The sequence below is a fragment of the Taurulus bubalis genome (genome assembly GCF_910589615.1).
Source record: "Taurulus bubalis genome assembly, chromosome: 2".
NCBI classification, from domain to species: domain Eukaryota; kingdom Metazoa; phylum Chordata; class Actinopteri; order Perciformes; family Cottidae; genus Taurulus; species Taurulus bubalis.
Window position 1 is genome coordinate 24,465,067 of NC_136590.1, and position 18,417 is coordinate 24,483,483.

Consider the following 18,417-nt stretch of genomic DNA (forward strand, 5'->3'; position numbering starts at 1 on the left):
TATAATCTTAAATAATCGTTCATCTTCATTATGGAAAAGGTTATGGAGCCTCCTGCAGATTCATAAAGTTCACAGCTGGTAAAAATCCCTCGTTATTAAAAAGGGTTCAGATGGGACACATACATTATAGACAAGCTGTGCCAACAGGTCAGAAGCCCACTTCTGAGGTCCGAGCTCTTTCCGTAAACACGGAATCTGGAAAGAGTGTTTAGTTCAGAGGATTAGCTGCTGTCAGCATCACATGACTCCTCCTCTGAAGCTGGAATGCTGAGCGGTCAGAAGGCAGACAGGAAAAAACATATTTCTGACTTTATTGTCTTTTTGTGAAGTTGTTTTTGCAGTAAATTGCCAAACTAAAGCTTCCCTTCCATGTTCCTCTCTCTCTCCCTCTCCCTCCATCTCTCCCCCTTTCCCTCTCAACCTCGCTGTCTGTGTCTTTTCTATAAAAGGAAAACTATGCTAGTAAAACCGAGCAGTGGAAAACAGTGAGCTCCCTGAGCAACATGTTCCTCTGGCTGGAATCACAGGAGGAAATATTTACTCTCAACTTAACTTCCCCCGTATGTGTATCTAAAAAAAAAACTTGACTCAAGGTGCTTTGATGCACACAGATGTACTCAGTTTCCTTTTATCTGCTTAACAGGGTTCCTCATTTCAACACTCAGTCTGTTGACCCTAGAGCAGCCACCGGTGTTGTAGTCCAGACCAGTGTTTTTCAACCTTTTTTGAGGCGCGGCACATATTCTACAATAAAAAAAAATCCCAAAAAATGGCAAAATGCCAAAAATCCGCGAGTCGCACATGCACAAGCGTGACCTATTAACGGCGGACGGTGAACATTTAAAAAAAAAAAAAAAAAATCAGCATTTCCTCTTGTGCCCCACCTGTAATAAATACCCCCCCAGTTTGATAAATACTGACTAAGAGGAAACATGGTGTTAAATTATTTGAATGACAACCGCAAAGTGTGCAGGCTTTGTCACTGCAGTGTATTTTTCTGGCTTATGGAAGAATATTTCCAGAGCCTCTCGATATGCGAAGTTAAGTTTCAATTTATGTAGCTCCGCAGGCTGTTTGTCTTGACCTGCAAACACATGAACTGTTAGGCTTAAAATAGTGATAGCTCAAAGCAGCAATCCCATTGTGAAAAGCACGCAACATATTTTTTGCCGCTCTGTCTCTCTCTCTGTCTGTCCGCTGTGTGCTTACCTGTGTGCAGCGCATCGGGGCGTATCTTCACGATGCGCGATACAGAGAGCAAAGAAGAGTTATAACGCAAACATGTAGAGACAGAAATTACATGCTGTCGCATAGATACGATCAATAAAATACCGCCGTTTAGTTTGTTTAATAACAGAACAAGGTGTAGACCTGTTCTATAGGAAATTACTAGATCAGCCACTATATTGCAGGCTCAGATTCTCAACAATGGAAAATGATTTGCGGCAATTAAATAAAAAATGTTGGGACCAATTGGAAATTGGCCATTTTCCCACAGCACACCTGGCGATCTCTCACGGCACACTGGTTGAAAATCACTAGTCCAGACCACCGAAACCAGGACCAAGTCATGACAAGGCCAGCATGTATCGAGACCAAGACCAAAACTTTGACGGGTCGAGGCCAAGTCAAGACCAAGACTTTGAGGGGTTGCGACCGAGTCAAGTCCAAGACTTTGAGAGGTTGAGACAGCGTCAAGAGCAAGACTTTGAGGGGTTGAGACTGAGTTAAGACCAAGACTTTTTATCTCAAGTATTAAAACACTATCAAAGTCACAATCGCTGGCATTCCAGAAAAACAAATACAACATCCTCAAAAGGACATCATTTGGTTGGTGATTTGCCAGCGATCTTTCTTCTTGAAGTTCTCCCTGGTTTAATTTGGCTTTTTTTTTTATTAAAGTGTTTGTCGCACATGATGCATCACTCCAAGAAGCAGCCTGGCTCAGCCCTCCCATTAAACATAATGTGGTGAAAAACAAGAAAATAACATGCTTTCTTTTACTCCATCATCACACACGCATGTAAGCCTCCACACAGACAACCCTACCTCCATCCTCAGCCTCCAGGATTCCCTGGAGGTATTTGAAGGAACCGGACTGTTTGGGTGCAGAGACGGGCTCCTCGTAGTCCTGCAGCATCTTGTAGACGTCCGATTGTGGGTCGAATCTATTACGACCCCCGGGGGACTGTGTGGGAGGCTCCGGGCTGAGGGAGACAAGGGAGGTATTAGTGTACTGCAATCTAATTAATGGGAATTAGATGACAGTTCAACATTCAGGCTCTGGGTCCAGAACCCTTGGACTTTAAGACCATCTTGCATTATTATCTTTTAATGGTCGTTATTAGTTTATCCGTTTTTATATTCTATTTCATCGAGAGATTTTGTTTGTTGTGTTCCTTCGTTTCCTGTTTTATTTTGTACGTTCACCCTTGTTATGTTATTTCTTTTCAGAGTTCAGATCAATAAGTTCCACCCTGAGCCCCGACAACAATCTATTTTTTTTTAAGACAACAAAGGAGCTGGGTTTCTGACTACAAGTAATTGGGGTAATTTGGTTTTCGTCTCAGTTCTGGCGTCAAATATGGCCGCTGTGTTTGTTGTCTTTTATCATGTGGTGTCCTGATGGGATTTTTGAGCCAGGGAGGCATGAGAACTGCTGAATTAGCCCCCCCCCCCCCCCCAAAAAAAAGAAGAACAGATGACAGATGCCGGACCACCAAAGAGAGAAAAGAAACCTTGGCTAACCGAGCAGCGTTACTCTCTACATGCGATTCCACAGGCATGAAGTCTCAATCAGAACAGCTCTGCTCTACGGGTCTTCACGCTCACTCATCCATCAAGTTTTCCCAAAGCCGGCAGGACGGATTCCCGTTCACTTGATACATTTAAACTTGTCGCGAGACGAGCAGGGCAGATGTGTTCAAATCCTGACACACTTTACTGCACGTTTGTCTCCGGACTCCCTTCCAGAAGTCTGTCAGTGTGTGTGTGTGTGTGTGTGTGTGTGTGTGTGTGTGTGTGTGTGTGTGTGTGTGTGTGTGTTGTATTTTTACCAGCTCAGACTTTCTCTAAGTGAGAGACAGAAAGAAAGAGACAGGAGAGTATGGAGAAAGTCTCTTTGTATGTGGGGCAGCGGGGGGTTTAGTCCTGAATAGCAGTCCAGTCATGGTGAACTCTGGGAATGCTGCAGAGGATGTTCACAAGGAGGCTAAACACACATGTATTGCCCACTGGAGGCGAAGCACCTCAACAAATTGTTTCTCCGATTTTGAATATCTTAATTTATTCATTTATCTGCAGTGCACCTTTGAGCTAAATATGAGGGAGTGTGAATGTTGGTGTTGTTCGGATAATTGTATGAAAAGAACAAGATAGCGAAAAAAAAAAAGAAGCATAAGGTATGCTGCCCATATATAATATAAGATATGAATAAAAGCATACATTTCCAGACTTTCTATTGTGGGCCCTATTCTATTCTATTCTATTGTGAGTCTATATACGTTCTAATCTACTAATTCGTCGGGACGTCACGCATCGGTTTGTGGGCCACCGTTTTGAAGCCTCAAATTCGTCAATTTGGCCGTTGCCATCTTGGCTCATTTGCAACCAGCGAACAAAAGTGACCATATCTGCAAGGTAATCCATGCTGGCCATGTAGAAAAAGCGCAAGCTTAAGACCTTTCCACATTGGCTTCCCTCTTCAGAACCATAGGTTGCTGCCTGGTCAAAACATTACATTATGGTGTGATTTAACCCCTCACCTATGGGTGGCACTGAGACTGAGGCCTCCCATCTTGCTTGGCAGACATCTGTCTCCATTGCTGCCATTGTGATAAAGTCCGGCTGGGTTGTTGTACTGAGCTTGCCCGTTGCCGTTGCCGTTCCCGTAACCGTAGCTGTGGCCGTTGTTGGGTCTGGGGTGTCCGTTATTCAGGTGAGTGGACTGGGGAGCCTGCGGGTACTGGAGACCCTGGGGGGACTGGGGAGCCTGCGGGTACTGGAGACCCTGGGGGGACTGGGGTATCTGCGGGGACTGGGGTTCAGGGGTGTACGAAGGTTTGTGACTGGAACCGCCATATCCGCTGGTGATGGGACGGAAATTCTACGAAAGAAGAAGAAAAGAAAAAAATATCACCACATATCTCCACTTAACAGTCTGGAAAACCAGACAAACATGATACAATTGTAAAAGACAGAGAGCATGTTGAATCAGAGAAATAATTAATAATGTTCGGAAGAAGAAAAATGGGTAATGGGCCCATTATAGAATACGCCATTATGTCTTGGTTCAGGAAATGATAGTGAAAAGAGAAAACAAGCTCAGTGGTGCCCCGAGTAGAAACCACAAGTCTACAAAAGGGAAAAACAGTGGTTGTTCCTAAATGAGGCTTCGCAGCGGAGAGGATTGAGAGAAAAAGCTTTTTCCACTTTAACAGCGAGGCTTGTTAAGAAGGAGCTCTCGTTAGATGTCCTGCAGATGTTTTTGTCAAAACAAATTAACTTTTGTGGTGTAAATATTGAGAAAATGTTTTTCCCTGGCTACTTCCTTTATGGATTGAAGAGTTTATAGAAGCTCACAAGAGCCGGGATACTGTGAAAAATGATTTAATTATTTTCTTTTTGATGTGCCGCAGCAGACTTTCTACATTCTTGCCACACAGATGTTCATCTGGAGCCATTTGGAGGAATCTGATGGATCAATGCAGGACAGATGCACAGACACCTGACGCCACTGTACACCCAGTGGCTTTAAGCCACAGACTGTAGGAAGTGGACCTAGTCCCCGTGACGTCACCCATTGGTTTGTGGACTGACGTTTTGAAGCCTCGAACTAGATGTTTTTGACTGTCTCCATCTTGTTTTTTCTTCTTTGGCCGTAGCCATCCTTGTTTTTGGCCGTCGGCATCTTATCTCATGCAACCAGGAGCGACAAGAGAGTGTGGAGCTAAGTAACACTGAATAAGACATCTTTAGATAGCCTCTAAAGCTTACCCTGCTTTATGGTCCTCGGTGGTCAGTAGAGAGAATGCAGCTTTAAGACACTTCTGCATCGGCTTCACTCTTCACGGTGACATCACCGAGTCTCAACTATCAGCACACTCCAGCGATAACGCTCACTGCGAGACCGGCTCATCTGTCTCGGAGACTGAACTTCACAGATAAAGTTTTATTGCGCGGCTCGCGGTGATGTCACCACCTCTCAGAGTGTTTTGAATTTCCGAGATAGTCGGCCGTTCAGGAAAGACTTAACAGGGCTGCACATTATCATAACTTCAGACTATAAACATTTGAGCTGAAACAAAGTGACTTGTTTACAAGTTAAACAACGCAGTATGGGATTGGAAACAGTCGGACTGTCGAGCCACTGGAATGTGTGTGCGTGCATGTGTGTGACTGTGTGTGTTTTGGGCAAGTTTAAAGTGCCTTAACTGCAGGAGGTGGAGGTTCACAGCTTCTCCAGACAGAACCCCTGTCATTTCAACAGATGGGTCTGCTGCATGTCATCCTGTCCTCAGCCTTCGCCTGGACCGACCACACACACACACACACACACACACACACACACACACACACACACACACACAGTAATCAGCACTTTTCCGTCCTCCTCTACACCAACGAGCCCACAGCTTGGCCCTGTCATTGCCTCCTGCAGTTAAGACGGGTGACTTTGTAGAAATTTAAAACCACCACCTTCTACTCTTCCCCCGAAAAAAAGATTGATGATTCTGAAAACGCCAGCAGAGAGTCACTCGTGGTTCATGTCGCTTTTCCTACAGAGTCAAACCCTCGCCGGGCAGGATGTCAGTGACACCCGGCTCTCTGCGGCTCCCTCTCGGGGTAAACCAGTTACTCTGAAGCCGGGTGCTCGCCGCAGTCTCGATATCTTTAGCCATATTTGCACAGATGGTGGACCTCATTCGATCCTAATCAAAGGATCCGAACCCTCTACGTTTTGTGGACATATAGAGTAACGACTTGATAAGATCACTGATGCCCTCAGATACATTCTGCACCAGGTCTCACTGATGTTTCATCAGGGAAGCATTTCCTGTTTTAGCAATGCATTGTCATGCTTTTTTTTGTGGCAAAATGCCTCCTCAAGAGGAAATTCATTGTGATATATAACTAACTAGAACATTTCTCAAGAAATTTTGAAAGTGTGGCTACTACTGCCGTAAGACGTGGCAATATATATATATATATATATATATATATATATATATATATATATTGCTACGTGCGCAGACACACAGTCAGTTAACTTTGTCTAACACAAAGCTAACTTGATGCTAGCAATCAAATTCACTTCTGTCTCTCCGCTATGTTCACGGGACCGTAATTACACATGAGCGCGCACACACACACACACACACACGCGCACTTAGACACACACACACACACACACACACAGTCAGGATGTCAGCTGACCAACTGTCAGTTCCACCTGCATGTGTGTCACTGGTTGTTGTGGTGACAGCCTCGATTGGCTAACTGGAAGCAGCTGTGTCACTGTCACTGAGAGGGAGACTGGACTGTGGATTTAATGAGAAAACAACCTTTCAAACTATTGTATTTGACAGACAACCGTGGATCCCATCGCGAAAATAACGTAATAATGAGAAGCACAAGACTTCTGAGAACGTTTCCGTCTACTTATATATTTGTAAGGATTTAGAAATGAGAGCATAACTTCAGTTTATAAAGTGCTCACTTTTTCCGTCATGAGAGAAAATTGTGGTCAGATTTAACATGGAGGTTGATGGAGCAGTTGGCCGGACTTCATGTCGCTTTCAGGCTTGCTGACAAAACAGTATTCGTTTGTTGGATTCCACGACGCATGTGTACCACAAGCACAATATTTCCAAAGTTTTCATATATAAATTACTCAAAAGTAAATATTGTGGAGTGAATGGCAAAATACAAATATTTTTTCCGCAAGAGTCTGAAGCTCCTCCGTGCTCTAGCGATGACATCACCACTCTAACCTGCGCCATACACACCCATTGTAAACTCTGAAATGGTCCCCAAATTTTTCTAAACTTGAACAATAATTAAAAGAAAACTGTGCTAGCTATCAAAAATTGCCCAATTGGGCAAATAAACTCCAGACTTTTGTCAACGTTTTAAACTTGTTTTTGCTCTCTTCACGCCGAAACCCCATTCAAGTCAATGGGACAATTTCTCGCCATTTTTCGCGCTTTTCTGGAAAACGGCCAGTCGAATTGCTTAGAAAAGTCATAGCACACAATTCCCGATCAGGCCGCACGTTTTGATGTATTTTGACGCATGTGCTGGCAATGCCGCGGGAGGAGATACGCGCCAAAGTTTTGTGGGACTATGATTATTATTAAGCCCGCAGGAGTCCATAAAGTGTGTTATTAAGTGTGCACACTTAATAACTTTAACCTCCTTCTATCCACACTAAAGGTCAACTGAAGATGTGGCCCTGGTACTTTCTGAACCACCATACTACCAAACACATCTACACCCGGCCTTTAAAAAGGACATTTCTGCATGTGTTTAAACAGCAAAAGAGGGATGTAAGGATTGATGGATTTCTTTAAAATTGCCCTTTTGAACCGAGCCATCTTGTATTTCTCAGCTCGATTCATCTCTTTCGTTTCCCGAGAACAAAACCGAGAGCTGGAAGGGTGAAGTTCTGTCCCGACACGTGTTTTAAGTATTATTGAGAATCCATTATTCATTTCTCATGTTTAGACGAGGGCTAAACATGCAGACATCAATTAGTACAATAACTGGATGACTGTCGGGCAAGCTTATTCACGTCCGTGTTCGCAGAATAAAAAGCAGGTCGAGTGTATTGTGTTTCATGCTCTTGCAGTGGCATGACAGGGAAGATGTTTCATTCATGACTCCTAATCTGTACAAACATAATACGGAGAGGAGGATAGGTAATCGCACACCGACATCGATGCACGGACAAGAAAAACATTCCCGTCTTTCTTTATTGACCGGAGGGGAAATTGTCCTGAAGAAGAAATCAAGTCTGTCTTGTTTACGTAGCTCCAAACTCCAAATGAACCACACATGGGCTCCACAACACAAGCAGCAGCATCATATTGACCTTATTCACTGAACTACAGGATCTTACGTCCGTTTTAGAGGGAACTTTGCTCAGCGTTACTAGCTGGTAAATGGTTTTAAGCTTTTGAAAAAGTTTTTTTTTAAGTTTTAATCAATTCTTAGGCAGGAAAGCAGCCATTTAGATTCCAAAGAGGGATCAGTTTTACCAAATGATGCGTATTTGGAAGTTTACATCAATCCACAGAGGAGTATCGAGGAGCTGATGGTCACATATTGCCAGCATTGTCGTGCAGAAGAGGTTGACAGAAGTCCACACTGCATGTCTAACCAGGAGGTATTAAAACGTAAAGATACATTATATCAAGAATAGGGTCACCACACCTCCATGTAGGAGCACATGTTGGCACACTATAGGAGAATTGTTGCATATTTCTACCTGTCCGTTTTAATACGATATTCTATTACATTACATTTCATTTAGCTGACGCTTTTATCCAAAGCAACATGTTTGCTCTATACACCGTAGACACAGCAACGGGGAGCAATTTGGGGTTAAGTGTCTTGCTCAAGGACTCATCGACCTTGACTATCTTGAACCACCAATCCTCTGATTGAAAGACGGGCATACTAACCACTGAGCCACAGTCGCCCCAAAGTCTATACGAACTATTACCACTATTATCACTGACTGAACAAGCTTCTTTCAGTGTGTGTGGAACGCAGCATTTCATTGCAGAGTACTTTACGACGGAAAAAGTAATTACTAGTATTTTAATATGGTTTAAAACCAGGACATTTGAGTGTTTTTAAGATATGTCAGGACTCTGGACCAACGCAGCTTGAAAGCGGGAACATCCCGGGACGGCGGGTCACCATAGTCAAGAACCATGGACATGGTGCTAGCCAGTAGCTATTCAGCTAGCTTGCTGGTTTAATTCACTCTGTAGATTAACTAATGTGTATAAATGACATGACTTGAATTAGAGCGTTGTTTACAGTGACAGTGAAACCTTTTCCTGATGTGCTATTGGATGCCGAGTCAGAACCGCAGTCATCTTAAAATATGTGATTTCAGGCCGTTTTCATGGCTGATTGTTACTGTCAGACAATCCGATTGCTGCTATGGAGCTGCTGTTCCCAAATATCTTTCATTGTTTACAACACTATACGAGCACAAAACCAGAAGAAAGAATACAAATGCATTCAAATTGCAAGGGGAACAAGTGGAGGAGGGAGTAGTAGAAGGCAAATTACCTTTTACATATGAAAAATACAGAAAAATGTAACTTTAACAGGTGGTTTTCCTTGTTGTTTACATGTTTACCAATTTTCACCCACACACTTCTGTCTCAGCTGAACTGCCCCCCCCCCCCCCATTCCTTTTGTCTTTCCTCACATGTCTACTGCAAAGACAGATTTGTTTTGAGGTTTAAAAGGCAGCACATCTGGTGCTCGCCTTATAAAAATGCCAGTTTGGTAACATTCAGGACCTGCACAGGCTTTCAAGTTGCTCTAAAAGTAAGGTGGCTTGGTTCCCCCTTTTGTATTACACAAATCAGCTGTAACCCAACTGTCACATTAAAAAGATTGATTCCACCTTTTCACGTCTGGACTATGTACGGGTTTAATGTAGATTTAGTCTTAAAGTGACAGTCGCGTTAATCTGGTGAATGTCTTTATCGCCCTCAGTCCCCTGGAAACCTTATCTTGTTTTCCTAACGTAGTCAAAACAGTTTAAAGTTTATATGAGCAGCTTCGTTTTTTTTTTTTTTATCTCCGACAGAAACTCAACAGAACAAGGCTGTTGAAAAAAGCCATCTGTGAGATCATCCATTTCCCTAATTTCTCTCTCTTGAGCGCGGCAACTCTTTAATTTTCCCCCAAATCTCCACTGCATTCCTTTTGGGTTCGAGAGTCGTCAAGAAGGGGAAAGGAGACGGAGAGGGAGAGATCCACAACTATTTATGAGAAGCAGTGTTGTCTCCTATTTGTGCACATAAATTCAGGCTGCCATCTGATTTCACCGACCTGTTTTACAACGGTGGCCAAGTGTGGCTAATGGTCTGACATGACAGGATGAAAAGAAGAACGAAAGGCACAAAGAAACCCGGGAAAGAGGAAGAAAGTCTGCTTTAGCATGCATGTGCATTTATCTCTGTATTAAAAAAAAAAAAGGTATTATACTGTATTTAACTTATGTGCATTCAGAGGCACCAAGTTCCTCTTTTCATCAACCTGACTTCAATTTACACTGATTCATTAGCGCAATTTTAAGCTTTTATCACATGTCTTCTTTCAGACTGGTGGAAAGAAAACATCCTAAATACACATTTAGGTCTTTATTTTACTACTTTGTCTATTTGTGTTTGTATATTTCTCTTAAATTCACCAAAAGGTAACATTATAATGCCTCATTTGCATTTTTAAACATAAGATGTCAGTAATCAAGTGGAGAAGTTTCATGGTGATATACTGTATATTAGATAACTTAATCATTACACCCTACTTTCAAACATATGTATCTTTAACAGGCTTTTGTTTCTAAATTAATATTATTTTCTACATACGACAAACCCTTCAGTTTCCTTCCACTCTATATTCTGAAAGTTTTTGCAGAGGGCTTTGTTCGGATATCATTCATAACCTGATTCATACAACATTATATTCCCAAAAAATTATATTTGTATGGCTGACAGTATTCAGTATACAGGTTCAAAACAATAATTCACCTGTAGGGCTCAGTTAACAACCACAGGGAGGGGGACCTTGATTGAAATCATATGCCTGTCCTTAACCGAGGACCTCGGCCACCCCCCATCCACCCCCGGACCCTTCGAAATTAAGCTTTTCCCATGGCGCTCTGCACCGCTGACCAAACACAAACCAGCCCTTTATGGCTCCCTAGGCCTGGCCCCGTAAGCCTCTCTGGGTGGACAGACAGACGGGCCAAAGACGAGGAGGTAGAGGAGAAGAGCCGAGGTGGACCGGAAAATAGTTTCAGGGCTTCTGGCTACGAATCTGGTAGATGGCTGTAGCATTACAATCTCAAATGTGATGTGTTTTTTCAATATACTCTATTAAATACAGCTTTTAAAATAATTCTACTTCCATTAGTCACAACAGGGTTGAGTTGAATTGTTAACAAAGTAGCTAATTGCAGCATTATAACACAATCGTGGAGCGGTTTGTACTCCAACAGAGGAAGGTTAAAGCTACGACAAGAAGCTTTCATTCCGCGTTGATTCTGGCGGTCCCTGTGGACGAAAGCGGTAATGAGCACCCTCTGAGCACCAGGGTCCCTTTTGAAAACCTCATTTTACTGCAGCAGGTGTCTGACAGTCTGTCCCACTCACTCCTGGTTCTCCCGTTGCCTCCCTTCCGTATTAAATTGAGACAGTTTCATAACCAGTTAAAAGTTCCTTGCAGAAACCTTTTTCCATTTTGGACTCTGTTCCCCAAAAAGTTGGACAGAGGACGGGCCAGAAGTATTATAAATCTTCTGAATGTGAACGAGCCTGTGCAGTCTCTCTCGACCCTCTCACCCCGTTAGAGCGTGCTCCGAGTGACCCCGGTCCACTCCCCAACATGTTGACAGCTGAGAGTAGCAGGGAGGGCTCCATTAGTAAAAACCCAAAGACTGCTTTGGACATTTCTGGGGATTACTGGCTGATTAGTGAACACAAACAACTAAATAAGTGGGGTGAGAGGTCTGTGATCTAAAATACCTACTGTGTGAATGAATGTGGAGCGGCTCAAAAAGACTTCCCAGCTATGCTAAACTGGTCTCTGGCAGAGGATTAAGTAGCAGTGGAACCAGTAAACATATTTTGGCAACCAATAAGAACACTCTAAACCCTTTAATGGCCCCTTATTGTTTTCGTATTCAGCATCTTTATGGTGTACATGTTTATCTTAAGTCTTTGCACGAAAACTGGCCACACCATCAGTCAGCATAAATGTGCAGCTTTGACAAATTAAGTTTACAACTATCTTTTGTTTTATTTTTATTTTTTTGAAGGCAAATTGCTCTTAATGACACATATTGGACTTTTTTTTGCATTTTCTTTTACATTACTCAAATTAAATTCCAAGCCATGAAGGCATTTTGGTCTGCAAATCACGCGAGGAACGCAGCCTGCCAGCTCCCATTAACGTTAACCGTTGAGAAACTGGCCCTCAGCCACCGGCTCCTGGAAGCCTCTGCGACGCGCGATCCAGATTGGCTTCCTCATTCTTTCCAGCAAGGCCGTCCCTATAGTAACAGGATCGCCTGATTTTGGCATTCTGATATTATTTGCCAAAAAAAAAAAAAAGACCATTTGGCTTCAACGCTGACCGACAGACCATTCCCACCTATTTGAAGCTGCCACCGACTACATTTCGAGGGAAGGACTTTTGAGAACCAGCAACTGGTGGTATCGCTTTACCTCTGAATTCAATCTCTTCCAAGAGTAGGACCGACAGATGTACAATGAGATAAACAGTGAAAATGTTTCTCACTGGAAAATAAAACGTGAAAACCAGACGTTATTTCATCGAAGGACATCGTGCAAAAAAAAACATGATGCAGTTTCCATCTTGAAATGATGATTTGCAAAATTGGGCCGCGATCACTTTATCTCCGCTGATGAAACTCTCTAAATCAGATGAGGTCAGAAGCCGTATTCAGCCGTTGATCTCGTGGGCGTTTGGTAGTGATGTCACGAGCGCTGTCGAAGGCATGTGTCAAGGAATCCAGGAATCTAGGAATCTAGGAGGGTCACTGTGAAGCGTGCATCGAGGCTTGTCTGGGCCCTTTTCACAGCAGCGATTCTGACATGTAATTGCAGGGTAAACACAGGTGTGATTGTAAAAAAAAAAAATCTAATTATGGCCCCTGTTCCATTTCGGTGGGTTGGGCCCCTGGTATTGTGCATGCTGGCTCACTGTAATGGCTGTGACATTAAATGTAACTGTTATCAGTATTATCAATTACACCTGTGTTTACCCTGCAATTACAAAATGGCTGCTGTGAAACGGGCCTATTGTTAAGGACCGATGCGGTAAGAAATTATTGCTCCTGACTAAAAGCGAATGAAGTCCCCGTCTACATGATTTTCGTAGTTACACCATCATATTCACTGCCACTTTGAACACATAGTGACCCTCCTGCCATTCGGATTTTGAATTATTGACAAAAAAGGACTGATTGACACACATTGGCCAACTGGCGCCGAATACAGCCACCTCAATCTGTAATAGATGGGCCAATTTTACACTCTTTCCAACAGGTGGTTTTGTGAGCACATGAAGCATTTTGAGGAACATTTTACTAGAAAGCTTCAATGCCTCATGAAGCTTGACCTCACCACCACTAAGACAAACCAGAAGGGAACTGGACTGGTTTAAATGGGGAGTAATGGGGTTAGTGGGAACAGGTGACTACAGGGCTGGAGAGACAGGTGAAGCTAATGAGGGTGGTGCAGACACTCAGAGACAGTGAAAGTAAAACATGGGGAGATATAGCTTAAAAATCAAAGCAGGAAACACTAAAACTGAATTGTTTTTAAAATACCATAATCAGTCCTTTGTCTAAAAGGTGGGACTGAAAAAGAAGGTTTGAGGACCAAAGGTGTTCAGTAGGTCAGCTTCTGTCTTCAATACAAGAGTATTTGATGCAAAAAGCTAATGATTCGCTCGTTGATCAGGTTGTTCAGTACTTTCAGCTTGATATTGCCTTAAAAGCCTCTCCGTCTCTCAAGTGCGCCCTATTCTTTTGCATGAAATTTGGAAACTGTGCAAAGCGTCTGATCACAACTAAATAGTCTTCCCCGAACAACACAGTGGAGCTACAGTTAAAATTTGCCTGTCAAACCAACACATGCACTTGCTGTTTTACTTACTGTATGACACCTGGTCATAATCTCATCCCTGCCACCGCTCATTATCAAAATCATTTCCCTTTCAGGAGGCGGTGTGTGACGTCCAGTCGCCTGTGGGAAAGTCTTGCCAAAAGACATGAGCGCATTTCTTTGGAAGCACATCGTGTAGTTCCACCGGACTGCAAAAACACAAACACTTACTTATAACCAACAATAGAGCATTTCCTCATCCACTTTTATGAGAATCTCCCGTGTTTCCAAGGTGAAAGGAAACACCTCATAGCTGCCATGTCTCACTTCCTGTCTGCTGCCTACAAGCCAGACTGGAATTTACAACATAGACGGTTGGTCAAGAACAAGGAGGCCATGAATTAAAAACCAAGAGAAACGTTGAATACAGAATGCCGTCATTGGACTCATAACTATTCGGGAGAGTTTCTTGGGCTCAAGTGGTAGAAATCGTACAATATTCTTTGGCGTCAGTCTGCAGAGTAAAAACACCAATGTAGGCCGTAAAAATGTGCAGCCATTTCCCAGAGTAATTGTTTTCTTTGTGTCCTGGTACGGATCAGCATTGGTAGGTTTTGGATGGCGGCTTCAAATCTTTGCCAGCAAAATAAAATATTGTGTAGTCATCCTCATCCAGCGATTTGATTCACTTACCCAGTTTGGACGGCAGTTCAGTCTGGATTTGGTTCAAATGGTATGGTGGAATGTCCCGGTGCAAATAGTGTTTCCATTGAGGAACAATCGGCATTGCCGTGTGTCAGAATAGGGAAAGAAACTGAGAGCCTCTGTCTTTTATGTGACCCAGGGGAGTGGATGCTTCCTCTTTTTTTGCTCAGAGGAATCCACCTGAGTGTGATGATGAAGTGGCCCCGACTGAGCCGTCCAGGTTCGCTTCATTAAAAGAGACGCCAGGGAACATTTTTATGCTTCAGTGAGGGAGGAAGGACGGACTGGATAAGATTTTACGGAGATACAGAGAGAGACAAATGGGGGAGAAAAGAGCTGAGAGAGACAGATTTGCTCCTCTCGAATTACGGTTTGAATAATCAGTTGTTGCTGATGTATGATGATGTTCCTCTCTCACATCAAACTTATGGCAGTGCAGATAGTCTTTATGTGCACAGTATTGTGCTGCAGTTGGCATGAAATTATTGTTTGAATGTCTGGTTTTTTTAAGTGACAGGCTATTGCCAACATTAGCCTAACGAGGAATATTGTGATGGATATGATTTCTGATCTTTCAGCAGATTTGGATAGCCAAAAGAAGCATAAAGGTAAAGTAATTTGTAGCATTTTCAGTTGCAATCGATGAGAGCACTGACATCACTAAAGATGTTGCTCAACTAGCCATATGCATTCATGGTGTTGAGATTTTGGCGGTACCCGAGGAGTTCCTTGAGTTGATACCCATGACAGACACCACTACAGCCAATTACATTGTTAGCGCTCTCGTAGAAGCGCTGGACTGTGTCGGAGTGGACTGGACCCGTGCTGTCAGTGTGGCTACAGACGGTGCAGCATCAATGATCGGGAGAAAAACAGGAGTTGTGACGAAATTCAGGGAGAAAGTACAAGCTGCTAATGGAGGATGAAGTTTTTGGACATTCCACTGTATTTTTCCCTGCGAGGCATTGTGTTGCAAGTCGTTAAAAATGGATCACATCATGAAAGTGGCGCCACAAACGCATCACAAAGCAAGGGAATCTGCAGAGGAGAGCGCAGGCAGATGAACAGTGGGCTGATGTCTGAATTTTGGGTCTTTATGTTTTTAGTTTATTGTAGAAAGACCTTAGAATAGGGTTTATCATCCAAAAACCTTCACCAATGATTTAAACAGAGAAATATTGTCGTTATTATGCTATGATTTTACTGGTCTGGCCCACTTGAGATCCAAATGGGCAGTATGTGGCCTCTTAACTAAAATGAGTTTGACACCCCTGGGTTAAACTGTACACTCAATCTTTCTTTCCAATGTCCTGTTATACAATTTTACTGGCAGTACAGCCAATGAGAAACAAGTTATTTCTTTCAAATTCCATGTTTTTTATAAAATACTTTGCAGTTACCAGGCGAAAACCTCGGGGTCAGAAAACTGAAGCCAATGTTGGCTTCTCTCTACTGACCACCAGGGGGTGACCCCTCTGGTTGTATAGAAGTATATGCTTCATGTGTTAAAGCTGCATTCTCTCTCCTGACCACCAGGGGACGACTCCTCTGGTTGTATAGAAGTCTATAGAAAATGACTACTTCTCTCTTGATTTATTCCCTCAGTAAACATTGTAAACATGAGTGTATTTCTCAATCTCTAGTTTCAAGTCTTCTTCAATGCAGCATGATGTTCATTTAGTAAATTATGATCCATTTAGAGTCAAGGAGATAAAGCAGGGGATGCTTTAGGGGCGGGGCTACAAGGTGATTGACAGGTTGCAACCACGGCGTTGTCCGGTCTTGGAGTGGTCAGTGTTTTTTGTCTTAGAATTTCAAACCATAGAAGTGCGTCTTAACCATGATAGTGATCGCCAAAAACCAAGATGGATCAGTGTTGGTATCAGGTGTTTCTACTTGGCAGCTCAATTTACTGATTGGTAATTTCAGAATAAAAGTCTCCTGGGAAGCTGCTGATCATGTCAGAGAGAGAATTAATGTGATCCTCCGTCCACAAACAACGCAGATGAATTACATGAGCCAAAGTCTCTTTCACTTTCTTCTCTGACAGGGAAAACAATACTTTCCTGTAAAGAAATCGAAAAACTTGTGTGCTCCACCCTTTTTCTTTTCTTTTTTTTTTTTTAGACAAGGAGACCCTTCCACAGCGAGGGCTGAAAGACATAACTACCACAATGCACCACTCGACGAATGGACCCTCACATGTCTGAGCCACAATATGCTCATTGTCTGTCTCCTTCAGTCACACGGCCTCAATAATCACAGCAGAAACCTGTTGGCTTGCCAGCACTGGAAAACTTGGAAAAGATCATCTGCCGGAGTTCATCATGCCTTGAATATCCTTCTGGCAGCTCGTACGAGCCGAGAACAATCAAGATACTATTTACAAACCTTTCCAGTGAACAGTTGGAGGCATTATCTCATTTATGACCACGTGAATGATAGCGTACATGCAATTTACGGATCAAGTGTTGTGCCGGTTTCCATGGATCCTGTTTATGATGTAAACAGAGCGAGAAGACTCGGGTCTCACACCCAGAGAACTGAACTTCTGAGTTATGACCCCAGATGTGAATGATCCTCTCTTGTGGCTGATGTGGTGGGTGGCAAAGGACCCGGCTCCAAAGCAGCACATTTCAAAAGTACGAACCAAATATGACATAAATCAGATTAGAGAAATGGGGGTCAGCACCAGCAGCCACTTTGAAGTATTTACTGCCACTGGTCGGCTCACAAGATTTAGGGTTCGGATCGTAACGCGGTTTTAAGTCACGGATCTGTTCTGCAGAATTAAAAAAGGAAGCAAATATAACTGAATAGAAAGCATTGGTAGCGATCTCTATTTTGCATATTTTTACTGAATATAGTGATCGGCAGTAAAACTTAATTTCACATTTTGATGGTTAATATATATATATATATATATATATATATATATATATATATATATATATATATATATATATATATATATATATATATATATATATATATATATATATATATGCATGCTAGACTTAGTGTGCGTTCCAGTACTACGATACTAGGGAGTATGCCAGAAAAATATTTAGTTTGTCCCAATACAAAGAATGTCAAATGCAGTTTACCAACAATACTGTGTTGTGTATGTTCTACTACATCTGGTTACATTTTGCAGCATACTTTTTGGGTTATTCTTACCCACAATCCCCTGCACAGCAGATAAATGAGCGACAGGGTCAAAGTTCAATGTGCAGTGTTGTGATAAAGTAGCAGTTGAATGCAAACTGCACACAACAGTGCATACTTTGTAAAGGCGCCGAAAGTATGAACTGAAAGTTAAAAACAAAAAGCATGTGTGTGTGTTTCAGCATGAGAAATGCAAGCGGATCCGCCCTGACAGCTTCCCAGTGGGTGTGAGTGTAGAAGTAAAGAAAAGCCTTGTTGCTTGTTGCTCGGGTAAATCCAGAGTAAACATTGGTTACCTGTGAGTCGGGCTCCATGTAAGGGCTTGTCTTGCCGTCTTCACTAACCGTCGGCGACCACACTCTGTCTCCTGGTCCCGACCTGAAAGACAATACCCATGAGAACAGAGTCAGATCAGTCTCGCTCCATCGAACGCCCGAGTGTTGAAGCGCCCATTTGTTTCTGCTTTTCTTTGCCGACAGGTCTTTATTATTATTCTTCATTATTTCTGAGTGAGAATGTTTGAGGAAAGCAACGAATTTCCCCTGAATCCTCTTATAGTTACTGTCAGCTCGGAAAGATGAAGACTTTAGAGTCACATGAAATGCCGTTAACCACAGCTTTGATTGGCAAAGTGGGGCTACGACCACGCCCACTTTTTCTT

At 42.8% G+C, this 18,417-nt stretch overlaps 1 protein-coding gene across 1 annotated transcript in view; it reads right to left on the reverse strand.

Annotated features, from left to right (window-relative positions):
* The window catches only part of pdlim4 (PDZ and LIM domain 4), a gene marked incomplete at its 5' end in the record, with an annotated part of 52,047 nt that overhangs the window by 16,079 nt on the left and 17,551 nt on the right, over window positions 1-18,417 (reverse strand). The window contains 3 exons of the mRNA XM_079214553.1: window positions 2,050-2,207; window positions 3,765-4,105; window positions 18,053-18,134. Of these exons, the coding sequence (XP_079070679.1) occupies window positions 2,050-2,207; window positions 3,765-4,105; window positions 18,053-18,134 (581 nt within the window). The remainder of the gene's footprint in view (window positions 1-2,049; window positions 2,208-3,764; window positions 4,106-18,052; window positions 18,135-18,417) is intronic.